The 19868-nt window shown below is 52.4% G+C and overlaps 1 protein-coding gene across 2 annotated transcripts in view; it reads left to right on the forward strand.

Moving 5' to 3' along the window:
* The window catches only part of B4GALT5 (beta-1,4-galactosyltransferase 5), a 38928-nt gene that overhangs the window by 10677 nt on the left and 8383 nt on the right, over window positions 1-19868 (forward strand). The window contains exons 1-3 of one of the 2 annotated variants that reach the window (XM_054218785.1): window positions 8586-8836; window positions 14996-15130; window positions 19587-19700. In XM_054218785.1, the coding sequence (XP_054074760.1) occupies window positions 8677-8836; window positions 14996-15130; window positions 19587-19700 (409 nt within the window). In that variant the 5' untranslated portion in view covers window positions 8586-8676. Of the gene's footprint in view, window positions 1-8585; window positions 8837-14995; window positions 15131-19586; window positions 19701-19868 lie in introns of those variants that run through there. The other variant, XM_054218783.1, reaches the window with a different exon arrangement.

Consider the following 19868-nt stretch of genomic DNA (forward strand, 5'->3'; position numbering starts at 1 on the left):
TTAGCTCTCTGCTGGCTGTCAGGTGCCCACTGCCCTGGCTGCAGGGCAAGCCCAGAGGCACCCACCCTGTGCCCTCCAACGGGGAGTGGGCAAGCTCTTTCCATGTGTTGCTTTTGCCGGTTACAGGGGGAAGCTTTGCGGAAGGATCCAATGAACTTCTGCACCTTGAGTCCGTATGGGCTCGTTGGAGCGGTGGTGGCAAGCGGCGTGCGCCACCTTGCTGCGGTCACCAGCTGCCCCAGTGGTTCTGCCGGCCTGGGATGTGTCCCCGGGGGGCACCTTCACGCTGCGGGCAGCCCCGCTTGCCTGGCAGCGAAATGCAACGCCACCCACAACTAGTGAGACAAGCGACTTGCTTCTCAGCTAACAAGATTTAGGTGGATTATGCTATGTATTTAATCAAGGGCTAAGCTTATTGCCTTATTTGAAATGGATCAAAGCCCTCGAAAATGCCGGCCTGGAGACCAGCTATTGAGCGAGAGTGTTATTCAGCCACGTTTCTGCGCAGTGGGGCTTGCTTTCGAAGAAGCCGGGTAGATCAGCAGGCAGGTTTCAGACCGCAGCAGTGACCAAATGCAAAACCAGATGGGAAAAGTCTGAAGTGATGAGGAGGTAGGAGCGTGCGAGTGTTGTTAGTCATTCAGCATCCCAGAGGCTTTGGGGGGGAAAAAGGCTTCCTTTTCTAGCTTTCGGTTTGCAGCCACGTTTTCAGATCTAAAAGCGCCATGCTGGCAGGTAAGGGAGATGCTCTGGCATTTGAAAGTCAGGCTTTCACCTTCTAGAAAAGCAGCTGTGACCTTTTGCATGAGCTCGTGTGGCTCTGCAGCAGGGACCAGATTCTCCAGCACTTTCACAGGTAGCCCTGCACCCCTCTGCGGTGGCCATCAGCAGCGTTGGAGCCCACAGGGATCTCATCTCTTGTCCCCATCCCCACAGCAGTGTTGCCCTGGGACCCTGTGGGACTTGGGCTGTGGAGGTGCTGGTTTGCAGAGAAATAAAGCAGACGATGCTGCTTGCTGCTCTCTTAGCCCAGAGGCATTCACTCCTTGCTCTGGCCTTTGCTGTGGGAGCTCAGCAGAGCAGCTCTCCCCCTTTCCCAGGGTCCAGCTGCTGGCTGTGAGGCTCGGCTGGGCACGGGCAGCTTGTCCTGGGGTGAGGAGGTGCCTGGCAGTGGTAGACATGGCCGCAGCCCGGCTGTATTTCTGCCTGCGTGCCGAGGCGGGTGGAAGGAAGTGTCGCTATCAGCAGATATTGAGGCAGGTTTAAAATTACTTTCCAGTGAAGAGCTGTTGCGCGTGCTGGGGTCTGTCCGGAGTGGTAGGACAAGGGCATCCGAGGTGCGTGGCTATCTCTTTCTTGTGAGGCTGGGTTTTTTTGCTGTGAGGTGCGTTGGTGCCCATGGTTGCATGCTGCCAGGGCGCCCTGCACCGCTTCACCTGCGTGCGGCGAGCTGTCCCAACCTAGCTGAGCAAGTTCTTGAAAATACGCCAGCTATTCAAATCACCTTTCCTGTTTCTTAAAAAGAGAAGTTTATTCCAGTAACCACCTTCTGTCTCGCTGACGTTCAACATGAGGAGGGCAGCCACAGCTCACAGCTCTCCCGCTCCGCGAACGTGACTGTCGGCACTGCCTGCAGAAAACACCCCCGTCAAATTGTCTGGAGGAATCTGTGCTGGAGGACAGATACTGGTGACTTCTGCTCTGAGGTGAACCAACCTGTGCAGTTCTCACACGGCAGCAGGTCCCAGTGCTCCCTGCAGCGTCACTGCTCCTTCCCATTTGCAAAGCCCCAGCACTGCTTTGAGCAAACTTCTCTACCCTCTGATTCTCAGACTTCTCCGTGTTTGTTCCTCACTGGGTGCTGCAGTGGAAATAACCCCAGGGTGAATACAGGGAGAGAAATTCAGCCGCCTCACCCCTGTGCCCCATCTGTGGGTGTCCCTCGCCCCGGCTGCCCCGTCTCTCCTGGACCTGGCCTGAGCCCTTGTGCAGCGCTGGCCCAGCTTTTTTTTTTTTGACAGCTGGGTGCAAAGTGTTCCCGTGCTTAATTTATTGCTAATCAAACCTGCAAATGAGGCTTTGCCTCAGTTCTTCTCCAGCCTGAGCCCATTGCGCGTCCTCTTGCTCTAACTTGCGGTTGCAATTACAGGAAAGGATTGGTCAAGCATCCGTTAGTGTTTCAGAGGCCTCGGCAGGCTTGCTAGCTTGCGATCATCCTGTCAGTGCCGGCTTTCTGGTCTCTTGGCTTGTATGGAATGGTCGTACAGTTTCTAGGCTGCGGCAGCCGGGTGTCTGCCGGTACCAGTCCTGTTCAGCAGCTCCAGGGTCGCTGCTCTGTGCATTGGGGCAAGAGCAGATGGAGGGAGCTGGGCCGGGGGGGGGACGGGGACCTGCCCGGCTTCAGGGCGCTCTAGGTTAACCCTGCTTTCACCTAATTAAAAAAGAAAAAACGCCAGTCAACATAGTAATTGTCTCGTTTGCTGCTGCGCTGCAGAAAGCTGATAGCAAAGCGGGGCTCGCAGCGGGTGCTGACACCAAACCTTTCCCCCCACGCCGCCCTCCCCCAGCCACCATCCCCTGCCTTGGGCTGAGCTATGTCCCTGGGTATGCTGAGGGCGCAGGAGGTTCCCAGTTGTGGCTGGGGCTCCCACTGTCACTTGCATTCGATGGGTACCAAAACCCAGCAGGTGGCAGTTCCCATGCAGGGCTTCCATGCCGGGGTGGCAGCGGGCTCCCGGAGTTGGGATGGGGGGAGATTTTCCCTGCCAGCTTTGCTCCTGAGTCTCCAAAAGGGGCAAAATCCAGCACTGATGGAAGAGGACTCTGCCATAGTCCCCTGCGGCACAGTGACTGCTCCGATCAGGGAAGGGCTGCACTTGCAGAAGAGCAACCTGTGTGTACCTGCACTGAACTTCTCTGCTGTTCCCGACCTTCGCATGTGGGGCGTGCATCCACAGCTGGCTCGGGAGCAGGTCAAAACCCCCCCAAATTGCAGGATGCTGAAGAGCATCGTGGCATTTGTAGGGCTGTGTCTGCCAAGTGTTGCCAAGGGCTTGGCCACATGGGGGACAGGGAAGCGGAGGAGGAGGAGGATGATGATGGTGTTTAGCTCTAATACCTTGGAGAAGCAAACACAACCTGGACAAATCGAGTAACTTGAGTGGATAAATCAGTGTAATCTCGTTATCCAGTATGGAGGGAAGGGCTGGTGCCTCAGCTGGGAGGAGGAGGATGGGCGGCTGTATTGCTGCAGGCTGGTGCTGTGCTCGGTGGGTTGGAGGGGGTGGTGTGGGCAGGGTCTGTGGGATGCCAGCCCCGATCACCTCCTTCCCCATGGCACAGTTAAGCCCCTGATGAAGCTGCCGTTGTTTCCAGCTGTCCTGCATGGGGCTCTCCCAGCGGCTGGCAAGGGAATGCTGTGCTGCCCAGTGCCTGCCCTGGCCCTGAGACCTCTGGGGAGCTGCTCTGGTGCATCTTCATGAGATGCACATAGAGATATGCGGTATTTTGGTGCAGGTTTTTAGGGTGCAAAGGAAACGTGCCATCCCCAAGACCTCATAGCATGCTTGATGTACTTGTGAGTTTTAATTTCCCACTAGCAATGTGGCGATCGGAGGCTGAGGATACTCTTAAATGGGACTTGGATGTGAGAGGGGACAGAAATTGGAGGCTGGCACCACCTCTGGGCTCTGTATCTTCACGGGGAGTTGCTTGGGAAGCCCATGCCAGAATCACCACAGCTTCAGGTGAGCACAAGGGCTTCCTCCTCTGCATCTGAGACTAAAAGCCTAGGCCAGGGAGATGCCACAGGGACTTGCACTGCCTTGGTGCAGGATCTGGCCAACGTTTGCTTTTAGAGGTTGTGTTTCTGAGCAGTTTGCACGCTGAGCACCCCCCTGGGCTTTGGCATCTTGCCGTGCCTCTGCTCAGGGATCTGTTCATCCAGGAGGGTGTCAGCGTACTCCTGGCTTTTCCAGAGCCCAGCCTTGTGCTGTGATGGCAAAGCACCGAGCTGCTTCCCTCTGCCTGGCTCGTGCCCACCCGGGTCCTGATCAGACACTGTGACGGGGGCTGGAGCAGCCTCTGGGCGCTGTGCACCCCTGCCAGCCTCCTGTGGATGGGCTCCCCAAGCTGCCATATCTGAACCCAAACTGTGCCCACGTGTTAGAAATTAATTGTTTGCCACGTGCCGCCTCCTTATCCCAAGGGGCTTGTGCGGTGGTGGTGTGGTTTCAGTTGGGACAGAGTTAACTTTTTTACTGGCCGTTGGTATGGTGCTATGTTTTGGGTTTGGGATGAGAAATGACTTTGGATAGCACACGGGTGTTTTCAGGCAGTCAAGGCCTTTTCTGCTTCTCGTACCACCCCTCCAGTGAGTAGGCTGGGGGTGCATGGGAATTTGGGAGGACATGCAGCCAGGATGGCTGGCCCCAACTGACCAAAGGTACCATGTGGTATCACGCATTACGCGTGTGTGTGCGGCTTTTGCTCTACCTATTAAACTGTCTTTACCTCAACCCACGAGTTTTTCCTCACTTTTACTCTTCCGATTCTCTCCCTCATCCGAAATGGGGGGGGAGTGAGTGAGTGGCTGCGTGGTTCTAGCTGCTGGCTGGGGTTAAACCACGACAAGTGGGCAGGCTGGGGGAGCACGGCCGAGCTGGGCACAGGGACACACATGCACATCCCATGCGGGGCTGGGGAACGCTGCCCTCCTGTTCCCAGCGTGTTTATCTTTTTTTCCAGGGTAGCGGAATGTCTGACTCTTGTTTGCAGAGCTTGAATCCTGGGCGCAGGCAGGCTGGAATTGATCAGTTTATTTATTTTTACTTTTTTTCTGCCCTATCCTGTCGCTCATATCAATGAGCGAGCGGTCAGATCCCTCGGTAAACACACAACTCCAAGAAACTTCAGCTGCTGCTGTGTTTGAGGAGCTAAAGGAGTGGGATGTGGGGAGGGGGTGTTTGCTGTTCCCCGGTGTGCCCCTAAGTGTGCCCATCCCTCTCCAGAGCTGTGAGGGAGGGGGTGATATGGAAGAACTCTGGCTTGGAAGTCCGCAAGCAATTGCAGAGCCACCATGCAGATGGGACAGGCAGTGCACCCCGTGCCCCCGCGCTGCTGGGAGGCTGTGGGCAGCGCGGCTCGGTGCCCGGCAGCCCGTCCCCACAGCCTGCTCACAGGGAAAACAATATTGCTGAACTTGCTCTGGGTTTTTCCCCTGTTTGTATAAACCCAACAAAACCTGGTGGGGTGGGAGTCTGAGGGACACAAGCTTCCCGTCCCTCGCGGTCGGCAATGTCCCTGTTGCCCTGTGGTGGATCCTGAACCCTGGTTACAGCTTGGGGCTGCGGATGCTCTTATCCCTTGCTGAGCTCACTCACTTAATAGCCTTGTTTCTGCTTATCTAGGATTAATGTGTAACTTAATGGTAGCGCGTCAGGCACAGTTCTGCGAGTGTGGTGCTTGTGGTAAAGGGTGGTGTGAATCTGGTTTCTGATACCAGGGCACTTTATTCCTCCTCCCCTTCCCATGATAAGGTTTAGGGTTTTCTTATGACTGGCGCCAGGGTGGCAGCGCTGCTGGTAAATGTTTGCCATGGGGGGCGGGAGGGACGAGTCAGCAGAGGGAAGGAGAGGAGGGTAATGCTGGGGGGAAGCCACAGGGCACAGTGCCGCCCTGCATGGCTGTCCCTGCAGAGGGGTCTGGTCCTGGAGCGTGCAGCAGAGGTCTGCGGCATGGGGAGATGGAGGGTAGGGTTTTTCCTTTTTTCCCCTATTCAAGGCATCCCAAACAAGCTCTCATGCCATCGCTTTTCTGCTGACACCCAGGAAGGCATCATACAGGCTGTGATGTGATGTGTAATCTCTTAGTTAAGTGCTAAATAAGTTCATAGATAGAGGGATGAATTATTTCCAATGAAGTCATTCCCTACTCTGATAGTGAAATTGGTTGATTTATTTACAGCAGCTGTATCAGCAGTTTGCTTGTCAGGTGGAAGAAAACCATATAAAAAACGTTAGGTGTTCCAAGGCTACACAGCTCCCAACAGAGCTAATAAATGTTTTAGGACATCAGAGTTCTTACAAAATCCCATAGGTAATGGTCTGTATGCTGGAACTTCAAAGTTGCATCCTCTTTCTGATAGCTTTTTTTCATCCTGTAAAAACACAGCAGCTGTACTCCCTGTTTGCAGTGCAGTCTTTAATTATTGCAGACAAGAACAACTCTGTAATCGTACTGCAGAGGCCAAGCTGCTGTGGGTCTTAATGGCACTGTATGGTGAAAGTACCCTTGGCAGGGAGCTCCAAGCTGCTGCCTTTTAAAATCTGGGACAACAATAATCCCACGTGATTGAAGAATTTCAGCTTGGAGAATTTTTTAGGAGTTGAAAGGGCTGACAGGCTCTTCAGCAGCCGAGCCAGGCTGATGCGTAGTGTGGAGGTGGGGCCGTGGCAGTGCTCCTTCCCCGGCTGCTGAAATGGCTGGTTTCGCAGTAACTGGCAATGGCTAGAAAAGAAATTGCAACAGGGACAGTCTTGGAGTATTGCTACAGAGGCATCTCTCCTTAGGTGCAGCCTCCACAGTGCAAATTGTGCTTGCTGCAAAGCAGCCTTTACACTTTCAGGGCTGAAGCATTTGCAGGATGCTTTATTTTCCGTAGCAGGTACCGACGGCAGCGCTGCAGCCTGGGCTTCTGCTGGGTCTGGGCTCTTTGGCTCCAGCGAGAAGCCTAAACGCCCGACGTTGGGTCTGGCGAGAGCCTACGGCTTCTGGTAGTGGATGTTGCCCTGCTGATAGGAGGAATTGTCCTCTGGTGTGATGCTTGGGTGTTACCAGGGTAAACACCTTAGTACGGGCAGAGGGTTGCACTCTGCAACCTGCTTTGCGCCTCCCGTGGGGTGGTTTGTGGCGAGTGTCCCCACCGGTGCGCCCTGCCCAAGTTGGGGACGCGAAGCAGCCGGCAGCTTGGCACAGGAAAGGCCACCGCAGGGGTGGAAACCTCTGCCTTGGTTTTTGCCATTCCGATGGCAAGAAGCAGGTCCCCTGGGGTGTGTTGCATCATGGGCAAACTAGGCAGGGAGCAGGACTTTCCCCGTGCTCACGTTTTTCGGAAACAAAGATGATGTAAATAAGAGTTGGACCATGCTTTTAGCCATAAATGGCAGTGGAAGATGTTCTGCCGTTCTTGCTGAATTGAGCAAAGAACGAATGCAGTCCTGGATGCTGTAACCACAAGTTCTGCACCTGCATTTAAGCATGACAGCTGGGAGGGTGTATTGTTTCATGTGTGTTAACTGGGATGGTCCAGCCTGGTGTACGAGGCAAACCAATGACCAGAAACAACGTCCCGGACCCCCGTTTGGAACAGCTCAGTTGCAGCAAACATGAGGTTGTACATGTGACAGCCCTTTTTGTTCAGCCACGCTGAACTTGTAAAACATGCTTGAAAAATCAGGTCTTTGTTTTTTTGGGGAATATCCTGAACAACGGTCCCATTCTCTTTTCCTCCATCAAAGTCAGGGTGTTTAATCTTCAAACAGTGCAGTTTGTACCATGTGAACTGAGTCACTAAATCTATGACTCTTAAGTTGTTTTTATCTTGACAATTTTGTGTTTTCCAATGGATATAATCTCCTAATTTGGAAGACTAACAAATCGGTGATTTCAAAATCTATTTAAATGGTGTGTGATGTATATAGAAATTTTAAATCCAAATCCAGCCTGTCTTCTATTCTCTGCTGTGATCTGGCTGTTTTCTAGATTGCTTCAACTGGTGAAGGACAGCCCGGATGAAAACTCCCTATTGAATGCATTTCCTGGGCAGTACCACCCCACGTGTCCCCTTTTTCCCCGCACATCCAAAGGCTGCTTGTTTGATGAGTAGGATGCTCAGGTTGGTGGGGGGGGGGTGCCTGCAGCAGAGGATTTCCTTTTTCTCTTGCAGCCCTGCTGATTCCCATGACCCGGGAGAAGTGGGGTTGTCCTGAGCAGCCCACGTCCTTCCCTGCCCTCCTGCTTTAGGGGCAGCGCTGGGGAGCATCTGAGAAGCCTGTTCTTCCTCTCCTTTGCTTGCTGAAGCAGTCACTTAATTCTTTTTTTTTTTTTTTTTTTTTTTTAACCGAAGCTCTCCCTCTGTTTCCTCATCCTTATCCTATGTCAGCATTGGGCTCAGGCGTCAGGATTCCTGACGCTTCGAGATGGTGTCCGGGATGCAGGAATTTCCAACACTTTGTCTCCCAATGAACCTAAGGAACAAACACTGAACTGTAAATGTTTGCTTTCGGTGGCCAGCAGCAGCCGCCTGCGGGTGCTGCCAGCCGGAGAGGTTAGCAACCATTTCCCTCTGCCTGCTGAAGAGCCTTTTATTGCGCATTTAACTGTGCGGAGCCCACAAGTGCCCAGCCAGTGCTGTGCTTTTATGCTCTGCATGCGGAGAAATCTGCTGGCAGCTGATGCTCTTTTTCTCCTTGGAAGCATTTGCGCTGACCCTGGCGAAGGGAGGCGAGATGGGGAGGGCAAGCTGGCTGTAGATGGGGGAGAGCTGCCCGTTGCCGCAAAGGGGGAGGGATGGAAAATAAACAGGAGATGCAGTCATGTGCAGTTGCATCTCCTGAGCTGCAATTAAAGTAGGAGAGTCTAAATCTTGCTAGGAAAGGTAATATTTAACTTGGGCAAATGCTTGTTATGCTCTATGCTCCAGCCTGCACATGTCGCTACGCCCTTCCTCGCAGAGAGGAATTGCAGCGGAGCCCGGGAGTTGAGCTGCTCTTGGGATTTGCAAAGCCCTGTGTGACTTTTTTACATCCATCCTCAGTGTTCCTGCCCCGGTGCAGGGGTAAACTGTGTCCTCTGGTTTCCCCCACCCGCAGCATCCCCTGTGCAGAGCCGGGTACCGTGTGTGCCAGTGCTGGGCTGCTCGGTGCCCCGGTGACCTGGGGCTCGATCCCACCACCAGCCCTGGCTGCTGCCGGGCCGCAGGGCTCCTTCCACGGGTGCTTTGGTGCTGCAAATGCTCCGTGAGTTCCCTTGACCTTCCGAGTTTTCCCATGTGTGCAGAGCATGTCGTGCTCCTCTTGATGGGTATCCTAAAATCAGTGCACTGTTCCTCAAAGTGAGCGGCACAAACACCTTAGCTCAGCCAGCTGTGGGATTGCAACTGAAAGTTGCCGTCTTAAAGTGTATGTTAAAAATTTAGGGACTATTAGAATAACCTGAATTTTCTTCCCCCTTGCTGAAGGCTCCCCAGGGTCATTTCTCACTAAGACAGTTCAGATGCAAATTCCCCATATTCAGGTTTTGGTCGAGCATCGCTGCAGCCTCCCATCTTCCCTGCTTGCTTCGTGCACGTGCAGGCTGTGAACTTGCCAATTTTGGGGACGGGTGATTTGTAATTACCAGCTCAGTGCTGCTGCTGCACTGTTAATTCTTAGACCACTTAACGTATCAAATTATTCCTTCCTGTGCTATTTATAGGCGAAGAGCTAAGTAACAGTGACGGCATTAATATTAAATTCTCTAAAACTAATAGGAACCTCTTATTTAATTGTTCTGGCACTCTGTACGCCTGGGAAACACGCTAATAGCGACAGAGGTCTCATGGTGTATTAGAGATGGGATGCTGCTATATTTCCTAGTTAGGTTGTTTACAAGTTAAGACTATCATAACTATCTATCTGTTCCTTGGAGGCTTAGTTTGATTAAACCCCTTTGTATTTGCTAATGCTAATGGAGCTGAGTTGATGCTGGGGATCTGCTGGGAGAGCTTAACAAAAGGCTTAACGTAGACATGACTCTGCTGGTTTTGCTGTCTTCTGGCCCTGTGGGAGGTGTTTGCAGCGGGCAGGGTCTCCCAGCCCTGGCAGGGTGCTGGGGGTGCCCTCAGTACCCATTCATGCTGCCTGCGGGACCTTCCCCGCTTCCAGAGTCACATCTCTGGATCTCCTGTTGTGTCTCCCACACACAGGCGTCCTGCAAGCTCTGCCAGGCGCTTCGGATGTACGGCAAAGCGGTTTGTTCAGCGGCAGCTTCCCTGGTTGTACGTTGATTTATGACTGTGTTGGTTGGGATGTGTGCTCCCAGGGCAGGGCAGGGGCTCGTGGTCACTGCCCTTGTCGGGATGGGGTCCAGCTGCTCCAGAGCCCCGGGTGCCGGCCGGAGAACGCTGCACGTTGTAGTGAGACCGTGATAAACTGACAAACAGCCTCTCTGTGCTTCTGCAGTGCTGATGGAGTAATGAACCGGGAAAAATGCTGAATGTGACAGAAAGCCCTAAATCTCAAAAGCAGAGGAAGACCCGCTCCTTCCTCAGGAAAGCCTGGCTGCCGTGCTGGGCACTGATACCGCTGTAGGCGTGCGGGGCTGCCGTGAACCGCCTGGCCCCTCTTCCTGACCCAGCGGCTGTCTCTCCGGCACGGGGCTTGGGGTACCGCACCATCCCTGTGCTGGGGGATGCTGTAGGAAGGTCCTTTCCGCAGGTGGCGGAAGCGTGTTGGGGTCAGGAGCAAGTTGTGTCCGGTCTGTCCCCTTCCTGTGTCGGTAGCTGGTGTGGATCGCGCTCAGACCTCTTCCGAATCAACTCCCGAGCTGCAAATTATCCTGCTGCCTCTTCTAGTACATATCATCACAGTAAAATTAATTTTCCATGAGAGAGTCAGCTGTTTCTTGATTAGAAGTGCTCCGAAAATACCAACAGAGAAATGATTACAGGAAGCCTTCAACGCTCATTTATATAATTGGACTTTACCTCCCTGGTCGAAGCTGTTGCATCCACCCCTGCCTTGGATGAGCACTTGACTTCCCTGTTGCTTGTGGGCAGGGAGGTTGGGGTGCAGCATCCCGAGGGGTACAGCATCCATCGTGCCTCTGCTCCAGCTGGTGGCAAGCCGTAGGTCTGATATCATGGTTTGCACGTGTTTAAATCCCAGAGGGGTTGACTTGTCCTTCAATGAACTAACAAGAATAATGTTAAGGCAGTAATTTGGGCAAATGGATTCTTAAATTTTGCTCATTTTCTGTGTGGGTAGTGGGGGTCTGCTGGAAATTTGTACGAAAAGGGGCACCTCGACCCTCCTCTGACAGCAGCTAAAATCCCTCTTCTGTCCTTGTCCCGCTGCTCAGCAGCCGTAGCCGGGCTGTTATCATTGCGTGTATGTGGTCTGAAGTGCTGTGTGCTCAATTGGAATAAAGGCAGGAGGCCAATGTAATTTTCGAGATCATCCTATGTGATTAGATTAGCAATATCTCGCAACACGGAGAATTGTTCTCTGGCTGAACCCTGGTTCAGGCTGAGCCTGCATGTGCTGGTTCCTCCCCGGGCAGAAGGCAGCGGTGGGGATGCTCGGCATCTCCTTCCTCCGCTGGTTGTGGCTCCGGCACTGTGGCTCTGGGAAATGCCATCTTTTGGGTACAGGGGCCCTGGGCTCTGTAGGGTCAGCTGGGTCAGGCTTAATAAATTTAAAACATGGCCAATTTGCTCATCTAAAGTGAAGGAAACCAAGGAGTGAGGTTTGAGATAGGTACAGTGATTACCAAGTGTTGGTCCAGACCCAGCCCTGGCAGCTCCATGCCGCTAATTTCAGCACTGCATGGGTATGGGCAGTGAAATGTCTTCAATAATGTGTTTTAAATCCAGTTTTCTGACCCGAGTGAACTGTGTATTCTGGATAAGTGTGGGGTTTGTGAAGCTTATGTTGTGGTTGCGGGTTGTTTTGGGGGCAGGAGAAGGAGCTGTGGGCTGGGGTCAGTATGATCGTGGGGGGTTCTTGGCATTGGGTGTGTGGCATGTTGACATAGCTCGACTGTGGCCAGGTATCTCCTTAATTGTCTGAATAAAGGGGTTAATATGTGAAAAGGCAACTGCTGCCTTAAACAAAGCTGGTGTTGTTTGTGCTCGCGCTCCCCTGGGATGGTGGCTGCTGTGACAGTCTGTTCAGGATTCCCACTGCTGCTCCGAGCGAGTCCGACCCAGCAAGCCCTGTCATGTGGCTGTGCCGAGCCCCGGCTCCGTCTGCCCGCCAAGGGAACGGGGAACAAACGGCGCTTTCACTGCACCCGACAATCCTCCCTCTTCCTTAAATGAAGCCGGGATTGGATGCTGATTTGCGTCTCTCATGTTCTTTCATGCTTCACCAAACCTGGTTCCACTTTATCCAGTGAGTAGAAGGCATAACGAAATAGAAAGCTAAACTACTTGTTCGGCATCAGCGAGTTATGCCTTGCTGCCAAGTCAGACTCCACGCAGTGTGGAAGGTGCAAGCTTGCTGCCTCCCCCTTCCCTTATCAACATCCTGCTCCTGATAAACATCTCGACTCGAGTGGCTCCCACTACCCTTTGCTGTGTGCAGAGAGGAGGGATGCAGTGCCCTGGCCCTTGATTACCCTTTTGGGTTTTTGGAAAGGGAGCTGGGCAGTCTCTAACCCTCACTGTTTGCTGATGGCCGAGGTGAGGCTGTGCGGTGCTCCCCTCCCTTAGGAGTTGCATTCTGCTGTGCTTGCTGGGATGGAAGGATGCTGTTTCTGTCGCTGGATGTGTTAGTTTGTGTTGCCCCCTGGTAGAGTCCTGCAGTGCTTCTGGCCACAGCTTGGAGTGATGTTATAAACATGTCCTTAGGAGCCGTATCCCCCAAGGATCAACCCTTACTATGTCGCCTTTGCAACTGAGGCAGAGCTGTGACGTGGGCTGGTGAGCTGAAGGAGCAGTTGCCCAACTTCCCCATCTTCCTGTGGTCATCTGAGACGTGCCCTGTGCCTGGCCTACGTGGGCAGGTCGGGCTGGAGCTGCCCTGTGCATCCTGCCCTAGACCCCAAGGCCATGCCAGCCTTACTGCATCGCTCCCTTAGTCACCGCTAACCCCTCAATAGCTCATTTCTGTAAACTTTTGGGGTTTTTTTCCCCCAGGAACTCCCATTTCCATAAGTTCTGGTTGGCAGCTGCCTGGCAAAGCTGGGGCTTCAAGCAGGAGATGAGTCCGAGTGCGAGCTTCTAAGGCTGAGTGTGAGGCTTTGCATGGGGTATTTCAGCTACATTTGTTTCTGGCCTCTGGTGCCACATCAAAATGCCAGCTTTTCCTTGAGCCTTATCCCCTGGGGATCTGTTAGAGCGAACCCCTCGTCTTTCTGAGCAGGAGCAGCCCTTGCTGCCTCTCGCTGTCGTTGCAACAGGAGTATATCGCCAAGAAACTGCACCAGAGCACACGTTTATTTTGTAGCTGTCACTAACCCCCCCAGCGGTTACTCTGGGTTGCTGAGCTGGCCCCACGAGAGGCGGGTGAGGAAAGAGGGTTTGGATGCAACTTTGGCTGAGGCAGCCCCTGCTTGTTGCAGGTGTAACTGATGGCATGCCGTCACTGGCTGCACCGCGAAGGGTACATGTATGGGAAGGGCAGGGCTGGAAATAGGCATTTAAAACTGTATTTCAAGCTATTTAGTTGCCAAGCACTTAATGCAGTCGACCCCCCCTTCTTGCTGAAAACCTGGTGGTGAAAATCTCCAGTGGCTTGGAGACAGGCTGGGCATGGGCAGCGCCTGGGCATGGCGGGGGGGGCGCTCCAGGCATGGCGTGGGGCTCTGTTGCCCTTTCAAATATTTACTTAGCTGTGTGAAAACCAAATACTGTTGGGTTTGGAAAATCCTTTCTGGAGGCTGCCTTGGTCTGTGAGTGTGGAAAGGGAGAGCAGGGCAGGGGCTGGGGACAGTGCGTCAGTGTGGGTACCAGCTTTGGGAGGACCTTGCCCTCTGATAGCTGTGCCGTCTCCAGGGTGCCCTATCTAATCTGCACTCCCGGTGACTCCAGCAATGACTGTACCTTCCTGGCACTGGCAGCCACCGGTTTCAGGCTATTACAGCTTGTGATACGCCTGCTGTAGAAACGACCTGTCATGGATGTTTCCTGGTGACATTTCATCAGTTACTGCTCTCCTCTCTGCAGGGTCTCTGTTGTTTCCTTGGCCTGGTGCTCTCTTCATCCCTCCTGGAGTGTCTTTTGACCTGTTTTGTTTGTGGTTTTTTTTTTTAATTAGTAGTGCAGAATTGTCCTTTCAGATCTCCCCTCCTCCCTATTTTCAAATCAAGATTTATTCCCCCCCCTGCCCCTTCATTCTTCAGCCAAAAACGTCGCTGCAGGGGGCTGGCACTGCGATGCTGGCGAGGGGTGCTGTGGCGTGCGCGGTGGCCGTCCTGCCGTTCCTGCGGGCGCTGCTGGTGACGCAGGGCTGTGCTGGCTGCTGTTTGCTTTGGGGCCCGTCCCTGCTGGCGCCGGGTGTCAGCTGAAACTGAAACCCAAGCTCTGCCCGAGCAGTGCCAGGGCACGGGGGCAGCGGGAAAGGAGCTGGGGGCGGGGGGGAAGAAACCTGGCTGGGGGGTGGCTGGCCCCAGGCAGCCAGGGGGCTTGTGTTGTGAAATGCTGCCTGCTCTGGGTTGCCGGTGGGCTCGGAGACTGGTGGTGGGATGTTTTTGTGGTGCCAGTTGAGGTACCTCTGCCAAGTAAGTGTCCGCCCTTGGTGCTGCAGTCTAGGAATGAGTGCCCTTCTCCAGGCGTGCAGCTTAGAATCATAGAATGGTTTGGGTTGGAAAGGACCTTAAAGATCATCTAGTTCCAACTCCCCTGCCGTGTGCAGGGACACCTTCCACTAGACCAGGTTACTTTCCTGTTATAATGCTATTTCCTAATTAAACCTCCCTAGTTAGGCAGCAAAAGGTAGAGTTGTTTAAGCTGCGGTGCTGCATTACAGTCTGCATTGTCAGGTCTAGCTGGGTGCACGTTCCCCTTATTAACCAGCTGGGTTTCCAAACGTGCCTTACGCCTCCGCTTCCCGACTCGCTGCCCTTCCCAGCTCCCGTCGGGCAACCGAGGCACGTGCGACCCAGCGATCCTCCTGGCAGGAGGGAGCTGAAACCAAGCAGAAGGCTGGGAACGGTTCCAAAAGCCTCCTGTTTCTCATTCCTACAAAAGCTGATGCTCATGAAAATATTCCTTTTTTTTTTTTTTCCTTTGCAGTGAACACCTACCTCTTCATGATGCAAGCCCAAGGCATCATGATTCGTGAAAACATGCGAACAATAGGAGCTCAGGTGTACGAGCAGGTGGTCCGCAGTGCCTATGCCAAGAGGAACAGCAGCGTGAATGACTCAGGTATTTCTCGAATAGTTGTCATTTTGATCAAAGGTTCCCTTTCCATTGGAAATCGAGTTGACCTGAAGCACTCTTGCTTGAAAGAATTGATTTATGCTGGTAAATGCAGGGTGGGAACTTTGATTAATTGGCTTAGGTTTTTATTTTTTATATATAAAAATGTATATTGTATATAACATAAAAATACATACTATATATAGAATTGCTGTGTATATATATATACTATATATATGAATTATATTAGGGTTTTTTATATATATATTAAAAATTCAAATGCTTCTAACTTGTACATGGGGAGAAATTCTGGAAAGGTCTCAAATGATGGGATGCTGAGCCGAAAACCTCTTTGCTTTCCAGGAATTCAAACTTGTTAGCTTCAACCAGTCTGAGGGTAAACACTTTCAAATTCAGTGCAAGGATCGGGTTTCATATTTAAAAAATAACTTCCCAGGCGCACGCGTGCGCAGAGCTCTGCCTCCGTGCATGTGGAGGAGCCTGTGCTCATAAGCTTCACTCTTCCCATGCAAGGATGAACTGAGATGACTTGGCTGGAGATCTGCCACAAATAATATATTGAACTTTGGGCAGAATAGAGGGAGTGGAGTTGCAGGCTCCCGCTCCCAGGCTGTTCATTGTCCATGATATCAAGCTGATAACAGGGTTACAAGTTTTGGTGTAAATATGGTAAAACAAAGCATAAATTCACAAGGCTATGTGTAAGCCAGGGTGAGGTGTTGCCTTTGGGCTGGTGTGACACCGAGCGTGTCCCTTCCCCGCTGACATGTCACGCTGGTGCGGTTGGCATCGGGCAGCGGCGGCGCCGTGGAGCTCAGCTCCTCTGCTGTGAGGGTTCATCAGCAGGGGCTGATAGTTTTACAAGGCAAGATTATTTCCCTATTAATAAAAAATACAAGCCGTGTCCTTGCTGCCTGGCCTGTGGAGGGGCAGGTGGTGTGGCCGCCAGGTCAGCTGTACTCTGACTGGGGATGGGCACGGGAGGGGAATTATCAACTTGCGCAAGAGATCGACACCCCAGGTCATCTCCTCTCCCTGCCAAAGCCGGCCGGGGCTGCCAGCCCGGGCTATTTTTAAGGCTGGAAACATCAAGTAACGCAAACGCAGGGTGAGGAAGTAGCTGATCCCCCGAGGGGAGGAGGGTTAGACGCTCCACCGCTGCTGCTTGTGGAGATGGGAGCCTCTGTCCTGCTGTGGTCCTGGCCCTTGGGGCTCCGAGCCCTCCAAAAAATCTGCTGTGTGCTCCTGCTGCCTGCAGCAGACAAGGAAACGGTTATCACATTAGCGTCAGTGATACTGGTACTGCTGCTACCGAAATGACTGGCTTCACCCAGGCCTCATATCCATCCCAGCTCCACAGGCACGGGCTGATGTCCCTCCTGCCTCGAGAGCTCCAGCCACGAGGATGGTTTTAACATAGACAAGTGCTATGCACCATCCTTGGGTGTCCTTCCCTGGCAGGCAGGTCAAAGCAGATGCGTGACGGATGGTGGTGACATCTGGAAGGCGTGTGGTGCTGTGGCCACAAGGATTGTATTAACACCAGGATCCGTATCTTCCCTTCCTGACTCTGTTTTCGGGCACCTTGATGGGATCTGGGTGGGTGGCACTGCCTGGTTAGTGCATCCTCCCCACGCCACTGCAGGCAGTGTGACAGCTGAGAGAGCAAACCTCACTGGTACGGCTGCAGGGAGGGACCCAGCAAAGTCCTTGGCTGTCCCTGTCATGACTCAGAGCTGCTGGAAGCGACTCCCAGGCTCTCCTGCCCATGTCCTATCCCGCAGGCAGCAGCAGGTGTCACATCCCTGCACATCTCTGCATCCCTTCCCCTCTTCCCAGGAGAGGCATGCGGAGCAGGGACAGGGATGCTGCTGCCAGGGGTGAGCTGGCACAGGTGACAAACCAATCTGGGCGGTAGAAGACCTTGTGGCCCTTCTCTGGTTGCCCCCGCTTCAGCTGCACGGGAGCACTGGAAAGCAGGAGGCTGCTGATGCTTTCTGAGCCGCAGCCTCTCCTGCACATCACACATGTCCCAGCAAGGGGCTTGAGTGCTTGGGGCAGCAAGAGTGCTGCCTTGTGTGTGTGTCTTGCTGGGACCTGGGGCTTTAATTTCTAGGCAGATTCCTTAAAAATGCACTATCCCACCCTGAATGGCAAAGTGACCAAGCACAGGGTGGTCTGATGCAAGCGCAGCGTGCTTATCCCCATCCATCTGCATTTATTCTTTCCCCTTAGCTCTTTTTCCTCTTGTATTAAAATGAGGAAGTAACTTATAACTTTTTCATCATTTGCTAATAGATGCAATAATAGGTTTCCTGTTTGGTGAGCCAAGAGGGGTCCCTTCTGTGCTTCCACAAGCAGAAAAAGCAGCCCTTTATGCAAAAAAGGGGAGTTGAGCTTCACCATGTGTTGTCAGCTGGACTAAGTACTGAGAGTGTGCTCTGGTGATAGGAATTTAATGGGAATTCAGTCACTGAAATTTAGAGAATTATCAAACATCCAAAATGGTATCTATCATACTTGAAAAGCCCTTAGGCTCTGTTTACAAGTCCATCTTGAGTCTGAGATAGTTTGGGTACCACTTATTTGAGTGGTTATTAATGATGTGACATTAATAATAACGTTATTAATGATGTGATGGTAGATACTAGCACAATAAAGTTAGCTGAAATATCAGGCTGGCAATGACTTGTCCCAGTAGATTTAAATGAAAGATTTTGACCTTGCAGGTAAAAGCAACCCTCCTTGCTTTGCTTTAAAAGATTAAATTGTCACTAGATTATTTTTTCTTGCTATATCAATGATGTGGTTATTAGATGCAGCCTTTCTGCTATGGAGAATGTACTGTGCTTATGCAATTACTTAAATGTCCCTATCCTTAAATGTGACTTCAGTTCTTAACTCTTAATCTCAGCCGATTCGTTCACTTCACTACACTGTAATTCTGGGTTTATTAAGTTGCTCTCAGGATTAAAACTTTTTTGCTATCAATATGGTCTTGAAATTAAATGTATGCTTAATTTGAAAGGTTATAGCTGCTGCTTTAAAAAAAAAATATCTGAATTTCACACTGTGTTCAGTAAAATAGCTTAAAAATCTGGCTACCTACTGTAAATCAACTGTTTGCTGATGGATCACTTGCAGCCTTTGTGTCCAAGGCTTTGCAGAGCTGCTTGGACAGCTTTCAGGGGGTGGCAGGGGAACACTAGACTTTTTTTTTTTTTTCTTTTTTTTGGTCTTGTCTCTGGGTGCCTGAACACCAGCTCGTTTGTACTGTGCTCATGAGAAACCAGGGCTGTTCTTGCTTGGAATCGGCATGGTGAATGTCAGCCCTGTTTCATGCTTCTGCAGCCAGCTGCTGCAGGAGTGCCCGGGCATGGTAAGGTAGTCAGAAAGGATGAGACCTCATCCTGGTAGGTCCGGGGGCTGCCTGTGATGGGACTGGGTGGCTCAGCCCTAAACAGCCACTTTCCAGGACCTCTGTGGGGTGTAAAGTTGGGGCTGGTGCCCTCTGGGTGCTGGGGAACAAAAGGCCAACCCTCTACTAAGCATCTGATGCTTGGAGAAAGCAGAGAGGCAGCATCCTCCTGTAGCAGCTCGTGCTTTACTACAGGCAGGGAACTTTTTCTAGTGCCTAAAATAAAGGTCATGCTTGGCTAAGGGTGTCTTGTGCAAAGCTGTTGGCTTTGTTGTAGAAAGCAGAAGTTCATGGTTGCGTAAAACCCTCCTTAAAACATCTACAGGTGTAGGAGGCTGGAGGGGTTTTGCGCAGGAGGTAAAGGGATGCAGAGGAATGGTGGGGCTGGAGAAATGCGCCGTGCTGGGCACTGCCCTGACTGCTGGAGCACGGGGGCTCCTGTGCTCTTGCATGATGCAAACCGGAGGAAAGGCTGCATGTAATGTGATAGTTTTTATTGATCCTTTGAGGAGGACTCGAGGCAGAATTTCCCTGCACAGGCTGCTTCACTGACAGTCCTTGCTGGCATTTGGACCTGCCTGGGGACTTCCCTCTCTGAGCCTGTTAGGAAAGAACCTGCTGGAGGAGCACATCCCCTCTCCCTGTGCCACCATCCTTCAGGGACAGGGTGCTAAGTAGCTTTTCCTTCCAAGCACCACGTGCTCCTTCGCTTTGAGCTGTTTGCGATACCTAAAAGTGACGCTCAAAATTCTTCCCTTGGCCAGAAAACATGAAGATTTTTTTTGTGTGGCGTTGTCTAAGGCAGCCAGGGCTTCTGCAGCCACCTGCCCCGGGGTGGGGATGAGCACCTAGCTGGGTTGTTAAGTCTAGAGCTCATGCTGCATGGGGACATCCTCAGCCATGGGTGGCTTTGGAGTCTGCTCACAGTGGCAAGGGGAGGTGGCTGGAAATAACAAAGACCAGCAGCTCAAGTGTAAACTTTTTTTTCCTCTCTCTTTTTTTTTTTTTCCCCCTATTCCCCAGATTATCCTCTTGATCTGAACCACAATGACACCTTTCTGCAAGCCACAACGTTTCTTCCTGAAGACTTTACCTACTTCCCCAACCACACCTGTCCCGAGAGGCTCCCTTCTATGAGTGAGTAGCATCCTGGCGGCCCCGTGCCCCTCTCCTGCTCCCCATGGCTTTGGAGGGCACATTGTGGCATTCCCTGGCTCGCTGGCGTTGCACCTTTCCGTGCCAGGCACCTGGGGATGAATGGGAGCCCTGTTCGGAGGCTGGTCCCCTCCTGGGAAATCATTGTTT

Source organism: Rissa tridactyla, chromosome 12, assembly GCF_028500815.1.
Source record: "Rissa tridactyla isolate bRisTri1 chromosome 12, bRisTri1.patW.cur.20221130, whole genome shotgun sequence".
Lineage (NCBI taxonomy): Eukaryota > Metazoa > Chordata > Aves > Charadriiformes > Laridae > Rissa > Rissa tridactyla.